Source organism: Macaca thibetana, chromosome 14 (genome assembly GCF_024542745.1).
Source record: "Macaca thibetana thibetana isolate TM-01 chromosome 14, ASM2454274v1, whole genome shotgun sequence".
Taxonomy (NCBI): domain Eukaryota; kingdom Metazoa; phylum Chordata; class Mammalia; order Primates; family Cercopithecidae; genus Macaca; species Macaca thibetana.
In genome coordinates, this window is record NC_065591.1 from 67,418,377 (window position 1) to 67,432,019 (window position 13,643).

At 48.0% G+C, this 13,643-nt stretch overlaps 1 protein-coding gene across 3 annotated transcripts in view; it reads left to right on the forward strand.

Annotated features, from left to right (window-relative positions):
* The window catches only part of DGAT2 (diacylglycerol O-acyltransferase 2), a 38,783-nt gene extending 25,419 nt beyond the window's left edge, over positions 1–13,364 (forward strand). Inside the window, exons 5-9 of one of the 3 annotated variants that reach the window (XM_050756266.1) lie at positions 2,156–2,360; positions 2,986–3,160; positions 4,046–4,248; positions 6,162–6,307; positions 12,843–13,364. In XM_050756266.1, coding sequence (XP_050612223.1) covers positions 2,156–2,360; positions 2,986–3,160; positions 4,046–4,248; positions 6,162–6,307; positions 12,843–12,857 — 744 coding nt within the window. In that variant the 3' untranslated portion in view covers positions 12,858–13,364. Of the gene's footprint in view, positions 1–2,155; positions 2,361–2,985; positions 3,161–4,045; positions 4,249–6,161; positions 7,345–12,842 lie in introns of those variants that run through there. The other 2 variants (XM_050756268.1, XM_050756267.1) reach the window with 2 other exon arrangements.
* Positions 13,365–13,643: the final 279 nt, after the last annotated feature.

Below are 13,643 nucleotides of genomic sequence, written 5' to 3' on the forward strand. Positions count from 1 at the left end.
CTAAAGATTGGGATTTCAATTTTCCAAGGTCAGCCACCAGCATCCTCTCCCCCAGAGCTGCACACAAGGTCCTTCAACTCTGCCAGGAGGCTCCCAAATCTAGAGTCACAGAAAACCTGGGCTCTTGACGTTCTGCTGGTGGCCAGTGACTCTGCTTCCAGGTGGCACCAGTTCAGGGAAGGGGCACTTTGCAGCACTCAGGTGGGAGTGTCATTGATATCACTTCTCTTGAGGCAGGGCAGCCAAAAAGACCAACGTGTTCATTCCTTGTTATCCAGGAATTGTATTTCTAGAAGTTTGTTTCACAAAAACAATCAGATATGTGGACAAAGATAAGGTATTTATTGAAGCATTACTTCTAAGAGGGAAATTTTGGAAGTTTTTAAAATGTCCATCAAACAGGGTTTGAGTCGGTGCTGTTACATGTAGGAGAGCTGTGCTGTAGAATACGAATGCAGCCACGAGAAGACATGGAACTGAGGGATTTTGATAAGGACAGATAGCTGTATGTTTGGTGGAAAATGATATAAAAATGATATCAACCCATATAACCTCAATTTTGTGGATTTTGAAAAAGAGCATGTATATTTTTGAGTAGAAAAAGGACTCAGTGAGTCAGATTGTTTCATCTGGATGGAAATATGAATTTTTTTAAATTTTCTTTTTGCTTTCCTATATTTGTAAAATTCTTTAGGAGTTTCTTTATTTTCTTTCCCTCTGCTTTCTTTTCTTCTCCTTTATTTCCCTGTCCTTTCCTTTCCTTTCCTTTCTTTTCCTTTCCTTTCCTTTCCTCCCCTTTTCCTTTCCTTTCCTTTCCTTTCCTTTCCTCCCCTTTTCCTTTCCTTTCCTTTCCTTTCCTTTCCTCCTTCCTTTCTTCCTTTCCTTCTTTCCTTTCTTCTTACTCTGTCACTCAGGCTTGACTGCAGTGGCTCAATCTTGGTTTACTACAGCCTCTGCCTCCTGGGCTCAAGCCATCTTTCCACCTCAGCCTCCTGAGTAGCTGGGACCACAGGTGTGTGCCACTATGCCCAGTTAATTTCTGTATTTTTGTAGAGATGAGGGTTTCACCATGTTGCCCAGGCTGGTCTCAAACTCCTGAGCTGAAGCAGTCCTCCCACCTTGGCCTCCCAAAGTGTTGGGATAATAGGCATGAGCCACCATGCCTGGCCCTATTATTTTTCTAATCAGAATAAAAGTAATGTTTTTATGAGCAGAATACCCTTACTCATTGTCTCTCTCAGCCTCCTCCACCCCCATCTTGTTCCTTGTAACGCAGGGTAGGTGTCACAGGCTCTGCCTCTCATGGCTTAGGGTTTAGGGACACTGCATCACCCACCCCTCCAAGCACCAGCCCCAGGGCAGCGGGTGGGCCCTGAGGAAGCCAGTCATCGTTTGGAGCAGCCCAGTGTCCTTAGTACCACAGGTCAGGTTCTCAGCTGCTACAGCCTTACAACTGACCTCTACCCTAGGCTGGCTGGCACAGGGCTGTCGCTTGTCCTTCCTGCCTCAGAACCTGAGCTGAGCCCAGCTGACTGTGGGAAAGTTTCCATTTGAGCCAGCCAGTGTCCCTTTTCCAGGCCAGGGGAGTAGGAGGTGGGCTGCCTGTCTCATTCTGTGAACTGTGGAGGAGCCCACAGAGCACAGGGCCAAGTAAACCTTACCTCCAAGGAGCTCATAGTTTGGAGAGACTGACAGTGGGGGCAGAGCTTGCAGCCAAGGCCCTGGTTGCCAAACTCAGGAACTTGGACCTTACTCATATGAAGCCAGACACCCTTTCCAGTCTGAGAGTGACAAGGGTTGGATTTGAGTTTTAGAATAATCACTCTGGCTGTGGCGAAGAGGATGGGCCCAGAGGGAGGGAATGCCGGAGGCTGGCAGAGTGCAAAGAAGAACTGCTGTGTGCTTGGCTGGGGACTGAGAGGAACAAGGGCAAACATTACCCACCCCTTCCCAGAGAGCCATAGCGCAAATGGTGACTGCCCAACACCAGCACTGTGGCCCTGGGGATGAGAGTCTGAGGTCAGGTGTGGAGAGTCATTGCAGCAGCCCTCAGGCCCATGGAGGCCCAGGGGAAATGACACACTCCCTACCCTCTGGGTATGCCCTGGGATCCCTCTCCCAGCCAGTTTCCTCTGACCCAAGGTCATCCTTGCAGCTGGTGAAGACACACAACCTGCTGACCACCAGGAACTATATCTTTGGATACCACCCCCATGGCATCATGGGCCTGGGTGCCTTCTGCAACTTCAGCACAGAGGCCACAGAAGTGAGCAAGAAGTTCCCAGGCATACGGCCTTACCTGGCTACACTGGCGGGCAACTTCCGATTGCCTGTGTTGAGGGAGTACCTGATGTCTGGAGGTGAGAATCCACCCCCTGCTTGCTCCTGCTGGGCACTGTTGTCAAGGCCTGAGCCTCTCCATCGAGCAGGGTGACACAGGGAGCCAACACACCATTCCTTGGTGCTGGGCCTGCATTGGGAGATGCGACCTGCTGCAGACATGGTGGGTCAGGGCTGAGGAGGAGAGCTGTCCATATGGTCTTCAGAATTCAACTCGGATAACAACTTCCCTAGGAAGCCTTCTTTGACCCCCTTTTCCAGGGATCCCCAGCCCTTGTGTTGCCCTCTATACAATCTGATTGTTGTCCATGGCACTGTAATTGTCCAGCCACCTGGGACTTCCCACCAGACTGATGCATTGGGATCCCCAACACCTTGCACTGACTTGGCAGGATTAGGGCCCAGGGAATGTTTGCCAAATGCATGAGTTCCCAAAACAACCTTGTATCATTAGCTGCATTTTACAGATGAGGAAACTGAGGCTCAGAAAAATGAATAGCTTACACAGAACCAGACAACTCCAAAGGGACTGGGCTAGGTCTGGGGCCAAGACCAGGGTTCTTTGTGTTTTACACGTGACTGTGTGCTGGGGATGGGGAGTGGATCCATGGGCAACCCTGACTGTGCGTCCTTCCCTCCCCCCAGGTATCTGCCCTGTCAACCGGGACACCATAGACTATTTGCTTTCAAAGAATGGGAGTGGCAATGCTATCATCATCGTGGTGGGGGGTGCGGCTGAGTCTCTGAGCTCCATGCCTGGCAAGAATGCAGTCACCCTGCGGAACCGCAAGGGCTTTGTGAAACTGGCCCTGCGCCATGGGTGAGTACACACACACTCACTCCCTCCAGTGTCCCTCAGCACAGGGCAGCAGACTCCTTGGCCCCTGAAGACAGGACCCAGACCCCAGGAAGGCATGGAAGGGAGTCAGTCATTCTGTTGGGGAGGGGATGATGTTGGAGCCCAGACTGCACAGTGTGGGCCAAGTTTGCCCATGTGTGTCTGGGTGGGCACAGATGCAACCTGTTGCCTGGGGGCCCTTGCAGGTGGGCCAAGAGTCCAGGCTTATATGCCGGACTGGACCACCTGGGGCCAGAATACATCATTTTGCTGGGAGACCAGGAGGTCAGGAAGGAGGGTGGCATGGAATGTGACTGGGGGACAGCAGCTCTTTTCTCTGTCCCCTGGGGACCTTACCTCAGGCTTTGGAAGAAGAGGCTGCCCTTCAGGCTCAGCCCTGGGCCAGCCCCTGGGGACCCATTCAAATTGGACCCAGTCCCTGCCTTCAGGGAGCACCAAGGGTAGGGAAGGGTGGAGGTACAGACAGTGACAACACAGTGTGCTGAGACTGTGACACAATGGTGAGTCCAGGGCTGAGAGAGACCTGGATTGGCTGGGGGACAGGGAGAACTTCCTGGCAGAGGCAGGCCCTGCAGGAAGAGGTGGAAAACAGGCATTCCAGAGCAGGATGCTCAGCCTTCCCTTTGCCTGGGGGACCCAGAGCTCTGTATGCTCCCCAGTCACTAGCAGTGGGGCAGAAGGCCCATCAGAACCTGGTAGAGAGGGGCCATGTGAACTTGGGACACTCCAGGTGATTCTGGTATACCCAGTTGGAGGGGGACACTTGGCCAGTATCCAGGGCCTCTAGGCTGACAGAAACTGAAGCCAGTAATTAGGGTATGACAGACCCTGGCCTCTCCCTTCCAGAGCCGACCTGGTTCCCATGTACTCCTTTGGAGAGAATGAAGTGTACAAGCAGGTGATCTTTGAGGAGGGCTCCTGGGGCCGATGGGTCCAGAAGAAGTTCCAGAAATACATTGGTTTCGCCCCATGCATCTTCCATGGCCGAGGCCTCTTCTCCTCCGACACCTGGGGGCTGGTGCCCTACTCCAAGCCCATCACCACTGTTGGTAAGCCCCTAGCCTGCTGACCAAGGGCTGTCCTGAACACAGGGTGCCACACAGCTAGTCAGCAGTAGAGACGGGATTCCAGTGCAGGCCACCTGGCTCTGATGGCCATGCCCTTAGCCATGAGGACTTTGAAGTGTTGGGTGCTGATGGGCTTGGTCAAAGAGGGTAGTAGTAGGGGTCGGGGATTGAGCCTATGTGATGAACCAAGCTCTGTGATGGGTAAGGAAAGAAAATCTGCAGTCTCCGGGTTTGCAGCACCTACTAGTCTATCAGGGAAGACTATTACAGCAAGGACTGGTGGGGGAATGTGATGAGGATGGGCAGGTGCTCTAGGGAGTCCTAGCGGACCCCAGGGAGGAGGTAACTCTTGCACTGCTAACTGATAGGAATTATCTAGCAAAATAGAGGAGAAGAGAATTTTTATCAGAAACAATAGCCTAAGTGAAGTTCAGAAACAAGATTGTGTAGTTTTTTTTGAAGAACAGAAAGAAAAACCTTAATATGACTGCAGCATAGACCTGTCAGAAGAGTGGAAAACAGTGATTGCACTTGGCCCTCGTCTGTGTTGTTTTGGGTGCATTTGGGATTGTTTAGAGGATTCTAAAGAATTACCTATAGTAGGTGTGTGTGTATGTGTTAATGGATCCCCCAGGAGCACATGGGCCCTTGGCAGTGGACTTGAGGGGCCAAAGCTCATAAAGATCCTTTGTGCTCCTAGGCCATTTGTCCTGCCTTGTACTTTTAGATAGAGACAAAGCAACAGGGAGGCAGCAGGAACAATTCCATGCACAGGTGTGGCTGGGGAGGGGCTGAGTCCTGTGGGCAATGTGAAGGAATTTGCTCTTCACCTTGAGAATGGAGAGCTACCAGAGAGTGTTTGGGAGGGGAAGTTCAGATTTGCATTTTAAAATGATCCTTGGAGCTGCTGGATGGAAGATGGGTTAGAAAAATGGAAGCCACAAGACCAGCCCAGAGGCTGTTTTGGTAGCCAGTGGCTTGGACCAAGGGAGTAGCAGTGGAGATGGAAGAGATGTGCATGATGTGGGAAAAATTTCAGAAATAGCATTGACAGGACATAGGAATGGATTGGGTATGGAGATGCAGCAGGATAAGAAAATAAAGCAACACACAGATCATAAATGCTGGTCTTCTCCCTCCTCTCCTGCCCTTAACCACACTTTTTATTTTTTATTTTTTATTTTTGAGACAGGGTTTCATTCTGTCATCCAGGCTGGAGTGCAGTGGCGCGATCTCAGCTCACTGTAACCTCTGCCTCCCAGTCTCAAGCGATCCTCCCACCTCAGCCTCCTGAGTAGCTGGTGCACCACCACGCCCAGCTAAGTTTTTGTATTTTTTTAAGTAGAGACGATTTTCACCATGTTGCCCAGGCTGGTCTTGAACTCATGAGCTCAAGCAATCTGCGGGTCTTTGCCTCCCACAGTGCTGGGATTACAGGCGTGAGCCACCATGCCTGGCCTACACTTTTTAAAGCATGTCACATTCCTCGCAGAATCCTCATAAAGCCCTGTGAGGAAGAATCCCCATGTAACAGAGGAGGAAACTGAGACTCAGAGAGGCAGTAATGGCTTGCCCAGAGCAGAGCAAAAGCAAAGATGTTTACTTGATCCCCTGACTGTCATAGACCCTCCTAGCAGAATGCAGTGGGTTCAACCAGTCTTGATCCCATCTGCAGCTTAGCACCTGTGTGGCCTTGGGTGGGTCCCTTCACATGCCCCTGGGCCTCAGTCTTTTCATCTGTAATAGGGGACAACCAGAGATGCAGCACATAAAGCATTTGGCACAGTTCCTGCCACATGGCAGGCCCACAGCCCAGCATCACTGCCTTCGGCATCATGGTAGATGCCCAGGGGAAGGGTGTTGACTAACCAGAAGCCTCTGTCTTGTCCCTGCAGTGGGAGAGCCCATCACCATCCCCAAGCTGGAGCACCCAACCCAGCAAGATATCGACCTGTACCACACCATGTACATGGAGGCCCTGGTGAAGCTCTTCGACAAGCACAAGACCAAGTTCGGCCTCCTGGAGACTGAGGTCCTGGAGGTGAACTGAGCCAGGCTTCGGGGCCAACTCCTTGGAGGAACCAGTTGCAAATTGCTTTTATGCTCTGTAAATTTGGAAGCGTCATGGGTGTCTGTGGGTTATTTAAAAGAAATTATAATAATTTTGCTAAACCATTACAATGTTAGGTCTTTTTTAAGAAGGAAAAAGTCAGTAATTCAAGCTCTTTTACTTCCAGTTTGCCCTGTTCTAGGTGGTGGCTAAATCTGGGCCTAATCTGGGTGGCTCAGCTAACCTCTATTCTTCCCTTCCTGAAGTGACAGAGGAAACTCAGTCTTGGCCTGGGGAAGAAGGATCGCCATTAGTGACTTGGGCCAGTTAGATGATTCACTTTTTGCCCCTAGGGATGAGAGGCAAAAGCCACTTCTCATACAAGCCCCTCTATTGCCACTACCCCACACTTGTCTAGTCCTGAAACTGCAGGACCAGTTTCTCTGCCAAGGGGAGGAGTTGGAGAGCACGGTTGACCTGTTGTGTGAGGACAGTAGTAGGCATCTGGAATGCTCCTGTTTGATCTCCCTTCTGTCACCCACTCCTCACCCCCAGTCACTCACATCAGAGCCTGGACTGGCCTCCAGGATGAGGATGGGGGTGGCAATGACACCGTGCAGGGGAAAGGACTGCCCCCCATGCACCATTGCAGAGAGGATGCCGCCACCATGAGCTAGGTGGAGTAACTGGTTTTTCTTGGGTGGCTGATGACATGGATGCAGCACAGACTCAGCCTTGGCCTGGAGCACATACTTGCTGGTGGCCTCAGTTTACCTTCCCCACATCACAGATTCTGGATGTGAGGAAGAGGTCCCTCTTCAGAAGGGGCCTGGCCTTCTGAGCAGCAGATTAGTTCCAAAGCAGGTGGCCCCCGAACCCAAGCCTCACTTTTCTGTGCCTTCCTGAGGGGGTTGGGCCAGGGAGGAAACCCAACCCTCTCCTGTGTATTCTGTTATCTCTTGATGAGATCATAGCACCATGTCAGACTTTTGTATATGCCTAGAAAATAAATGAAAGTGAGAATCCTCTATGAGTTATTGCTGGGGCTGCATCTGCATCTGCTGCTGACACCTGGGGGAGACTGGGGCCCCAGCTGGCTGCCCTCTGAGCCCTCTAGCCCCTTGCACCTTTGGCCCACATGACACTGCTGTGGTGTGTTAGTTACCTATCACTGTGTAACAAACTACTTTAGAGCTCAATGGTTTCCAGCAGCATCTGTTGTCTCCCAGTTCCAAGTCACGATTTGAGGCTTGGCTTGGTCCTCCACTCAGGGTTTCTCACAGGGCTGCAGTCGTCTTGGAGCCAGGCTGAGGAAGGATCCACTCCCAAGCCCATTCCTGCAGTTGTTTGCAGGATTGACTTCCTCACTGGCTGTTGACAGAGGCCACTCTCAGTTCCTTGCCACATGGGCCTTTCCATGGGGTAGCTCATGGCACAACAGCTGACTTAGCAAGATGAGCCAGTGAGTGGAGTGAAGTGTGTGAGCAAGACAGAAGTCCCAGGCCCTTACAACCTAACCTGGGAAGTGATATCCTGTCACCTTTGCCATATTCTGTTCATTAAATGAACATTGCTAGGTCCAGCTCCCACTGGAGGGGAGGGGATTACACCAGGGAATGGATGCCAGGGGGCAGGGGTCATTGGGAGCCACTTCACATGGTGCCTACCACATGTGGTAAAGGGCTCCTGTCCAGCTGGAGGGCCCTTCAGTGGCTGAGCTGGAAGGCTCCTTATGGGTCACTCAAGCTGTGTTCCCTGCCAAAAAGGCAGAGGCCTGGCCTGCTGTCACCCTAGCGATTTCAAGATGCCACCTCTTTTCTAATTCCTTTCTGTTCAGTGAATACTAGGCACCTGGGAACCCTTCCTAGCCGAGACCAAAGGACCTCGTTCTAACTTCCTTACTGCCAGAACTGTCCTGCCTGTCCTTGCTGTTCATCCCCCTCAGGTCCAACTCCTCTGTGCTGGAAACTGAGAGAGCTACTTGGGAGCAGAGACAAACACTGAGAACAGCTGAGGATACACAGGGTAGTCAGAGCTGTGCCAGAAGTCCCAACCTGCCCGGGGGTGCCTCATGAGGAAAGAACGCCTGAGCTGGGCCTTGAAGGGCGGCTGGGAGTCACCAGGAAAGGAAGGCAGTGAAGGGCAGAGCAGCAGGGGAAGGATAGGGAGGCCTTATTGGAAAAACGTTGCTGGTTTGAAAGATGGAGGAGACAGAGACAGCAGTGGGGCTTGGCTTGGAAGGGTGGAGAGCTGGTGTCTCCAGAGTTTCTATGTGGGCAGGAGGGCAGAGCAGTGAGAGGAGTGCTGGGAGGGGACAACAGAGGCTGGCTTCTAGTGCCAGGCAGGCCTCAGGCTAGAGAGCTCAGGTTAGAGGACAGCCATTTCCTTTCGGATGGGGAGAAGGCCTTTTTTCTGATGAGGGGCTCAGCATCACCCCAGCCCGAGCCTGAGGCTGACCCAAGGCTGGACTGCAACCTCAGTCTCTGGCTTCAAGTCAAGCCCCGGCCTTAACTGAGGCTACTCCACCAAAGTAGGCTGTTATCCTCAAGCACTGCTTTTGGTGAAGAGTGAGCGCCTGTGCACTGGGGAACTCCGCCATCTGCCTAAGGAGAACAGGGACAATAACCGGGTCCCAAATCCCAGAGGGATGCCCTCAGTGGTCTGACCAGAGCTGAGACCACTCTGGTTTTAAGCTGTGCATGGGGCAGGCAGGAGGACTCCAGTAGGTTCTGTGAACATTGCCTTGGGATGGGAGTTGTTATCTTGGGAGAAGGAACTGGAACCTCCTTTCCCCCGAAGACGAAGTCTGCCCTTGGGTGTAGTGGTGAGGGCTGCCCTTTGAGACTGAAGATGGTCAGTTCCATGATTCTGCCTGTGGTTCCCAGATATAGCCACAAGGGGGCACTGAAGATGGCTCTCAGGCATAGGCCACACAGCTGCTTAGGCTTGCTTTCCACATTTTCTACATCTCTCCAGCTCCTACCCAGGCTAGAAGCTAGGGTGTTTCACAGATAAAGATATCTTTTAGGTCAAATTGGCTTATCCCGTTGTTCAAATCTCCTGTTTCTTTGTTGATCTTCTGCGTAGTTGTTCTATCCATTATTCAGAGCAGGGTATTGAATTCTCTAGCTGTTGTTACTGATTTATGTCTCCCTCCAGTTCTGTCAGTTCTTCATGTGTTTTGGGACTCTGCCATTAGCTGCATGCATGTTTATAACATGTTTATATTATGTCTTCCTGATGAATCCACCCCTTACCATTATAAAATGCTGCTCTTTGTAGTAACAGTTTCTGTCCCAAAGTTTACTGTGTATAACTCTATTGGTACAGCCACCCCCACTCTCTTTTGTTCCTGTTTGCATGGAATGTCTTTTCTATCCTTTCCCTTTCAACTTATTTGTGTCTTTGAATATAAAGTGTGTCATAGACATAATAGTGTTGGATGTTTTTTATATCCACATTTCTACTCTTTGCCATATGATTGTTTAGTCTCTTTACATTTAATGTAATTATAAGGTAGAATTTACGTCTGTCATTTTGCTATTTGTTTACTGTGTCTTATTTTTTTTATTCCTCTCTCTTTCCATTCCTGCCTTCTTGTGTGTTAGACAACTGTTTTCTAATACACTATTTTAATTATCTTGTTTCTGTATATTTTTTAGTTATTTTCTTAGTGGTCGGTTGACACTTTAGTCCAGATTAATACAAATTAAGATTAACATCTTAATTTCCCCATCGTTTGGGCAGGGTAGCTTGAGAGAAAAGAGAGGCAGGCCATATGAGAATGGTATAGTGGGTTAAATAGTGGCCCACACAATATGTCCACATCCTAATCCCTTGAACCTGTTAATGTAGTCTTATTTGGAAAAAAGGGCCTTTGCAGATAAAATTAAGTTAAAGATTTCAAGATGAGGTAATACTGAATATCTAGATGGGACCCCAATTCAATGATAGGTGTTCTTAGAAGAACAGGCCAGGCGCAGTGGCTCATGGCTACAATTCCAATGCTTTGGGAGGCAAAGGCAGGAGAATCACTCGATCCCAGGAGTTTGAGACCAGCCTGGGCAATGTGGTGAGACCAGCCTGGCCAACATGGCAAAACCCCATCTCTACTAAAAATACAAAAATTAGCCAGGTGTGGTGACGCACACTGTAGTCCCAGCTACTTGGGAGGCTGAGGCACAAGAATTGTTTGAACCCAACCGGACACGGTGGCTCACACCTGTAATCCCAGCACTTTGGGAGGCTGAGGTGGGCAGATCACCTGAGGTCGGGAGTTCAAGACCAGTCTGACCAACATGGAGAAACCCCGTCTCTACTAAAAATACAAAATTAGCCAGGATGGTGTTGCATGCCTGTAATCCCAGCTACTCAGGAGGCCGAGGCGGGAGAATTGCTTGAACCTGGAAGGTGGAGGTTGCGGTGAGCCGAGATCGTGCCATTGCACTCCAGCCTGGGCAACAAGAGGAAAAGTCCGTCTCAAAAAAAAAATTTGTTTGAACCCGGGAGGTGGAGGTTGCAGTGAGCAGAGATCGTGCCACTGCACTCCAGCCTGGGCGACAGAGCAATACTGTCTCAAAAAAAAAAAAAAAAAAAAGGCAGAGTTTGGAGTTGTGTAGGCACAAGCAAGGAACAAAGGAATACCTGGAGCCACCAGAATCTGGAAGGGGCATAGAAGGATTCTCTCCTCGAACCTTCTAAGAGAGCACAGCCCTCGATTTTGGACTTCTGGACTCCAGAACTGTGAGAGAATAAATTTAGGTTTTAAGCCACCCAGTTTGTGTCTTAAACTAATACAGTGACTTTAATATATTTGCACCACCTGATGGAGAAGTTGGACCAGAGGACGACAACCTCTAGTCTTCTCACAAATCACATATTTCACTTTTCTTTCCATGGGGTGGACTGCAAGTTTGGAAGCCACTCTTCCCTATACTTCTGAGAGGGTGGAATATTTCCCCATTTAATGAGTTATAATGGGATCACGAGGAGGAGAAACGTGGGGACTTCCCCAACCCCCTGCTTCCACCACCATTTTTACAGCAAACTCATGCTTCATATATATATTTCAAACTTCTTTTTCATGTTCCTGTTTCCCTTCCTTGCAAACTCTTCTTCAAAATATTTTTTACCACTTTCCATTTAGGGAGTTTTGTTTCATATATTTTCATCTAATTTTTTTTAATCATACATACACACAATTTTATTTCTTATGTTTTTTATGTATCATTAAATCACACTAACATATACCTTTAAAAGTTTCTTCTCTGAAATACCAAATGATTTTTGAGATTTATATTTACTTTTGATGAAAACTAATACATCATTTTTCTTCTAATTAAACATGAACAGTATATTTTTTCATTCAATGTATATGATATAAACATATATTCCAAAAAAAGTATGACTTCACTATATAAATTTATCGAAAATATATGCAGTAACACTATTTCATTAGAGGCAATAAAATGTAGGATTAACAACACTGGAGTTACACTGCTTTAGAATCCCAGCTCAATACTCAGAAAATGTGACCTTGGGCAAGTAACATGACTACCTTCGCTTTCTAATCTCATAGCACTGTTGTGCCGATACACAAAAACTGCTTGTAACAATGCCTGGCACAATCCAAGCACTCAATAAATTATTGTTTTTTAAAATCTAAGTTTTAGGGAGTTGAGCCTGATCTCTCTCTCCTGCTACAGAACTCCACTGTGGTAGCCCCTCTTGAATAAAGTCTGCCCTACGCCCTACTCTTTTTTTTTTTTTTTTTTTTTTTTTTGACAGAGTTTTGCTCTTGTTGCCCAGGCTGGAATGCAATGGTACGATCTTGGCTCACCACAAATTCCACCTCACTGGTTCAAGTGATTCTCCTGCCTCAGCCTCCCGAGTAGCTGGGATTACAGGCACGCGCTACCATGCCTGGCTAATTTTGTATTTTTAGTAGAGATGGGATTTCTCCAAGTTGGTCAGGCTGGTCTCGAACTCCCGACCTCAGGCAATCCGCCTGCCTCGGTCTCCCAAAGTGCTGGAATTACAGGCGTGAGCCACCACACCTGGCCCCTACTGTTCTTAAATAAACAAATCTAAGCTTTAATGAGCAAAATACTAGGATAAAAGTAAAATAAATAATTTTCATTTCGTTTACATGAAATAGATTACAATGAACATTACACAATTTTTAAGTCATTTCTTAGAAACAGTCTCACAAAAATTTTCAAGTACAATATAAATAATTTTTTTCCTAAACTATTTGAGAGTAAGTTGTGGACATGATACCTCATCACACTCAACAAACAACAATGTTATTCTTTCTCTTTTTTTTGAAAGAGGGTCTTGCACTGTCACCCAGGCTAGAGTGCAACGGCACGATCATAGCTCACTGCAGCCTCCAGCTCCTGGGCTCAAGTGATCCTCCCACCTCAACCTCCCAAGTAGCTGGGATTACAGGCACATGCCACCAGGCCTGGACAATTTTTTTTTTTTTTTATTTTTAGTGGAGATGACATCTCTCTCTTTCTCACAGGTCTTGAACTCCTGAGCTCAAGCAGTCCTGCCTTGGCCTCCCAAAGTGCTGAGATTACAGGCATGAGCTACCATGCATGGCCAAGAATGTTATCCTATATAACTACAATGAAACCATGAAGACCAAGAAATTAACATAAAAACATTGCTACAGTCTAATCCTCAGGCCCTATTCAGATTTCACCATTTGTCTTAATAGTGTCCATTCTGGCAAAAGGATCAAGTTCAGAGTCACATATTATTTCGATCTTCTTTTATCTGAAACAGTCTTCCTTGACCATCATGACTTTGACAATCTTGAAGCTGACGGGCTGGGTACTCTTAGAATGCCATTCAGTTTTGTTTTGCCTGTTGTTTCCTTATGATTGATTCAGGTTATTTATCTTTGGCAGAAATATCACAGATGTGATGATGGGCTCTTCTCACCACATCCTATCAGGAAGCACATAATTTGAATTTGTCGTATTACTGATGATGGTTATGTTGATCACTTTTAAGATGGTGACTTGCCACACTTTTCCACTGTAAAGTTACTCTTTTTTTGGTAGTTTGAGACTACACAAATATCTCCTTTCTTATTAAACATTTATTATAAAGACTCATGGATCCTATTTTATTCAATGGATTATAAGCCATTCTAACATTATTTATTCTGATGCTCAAACTGCCCCGGTTTTGGACAGTGAGAACCCCTTTGAACTGGCTTCTGTGTCCTTTTGATGTCATTTGTCCCATCATTTTTCTGAGGACTTCCTTATTTTCTGGCACAACTAGATGCCCCAGGATCATCTTTGGCTTTTTT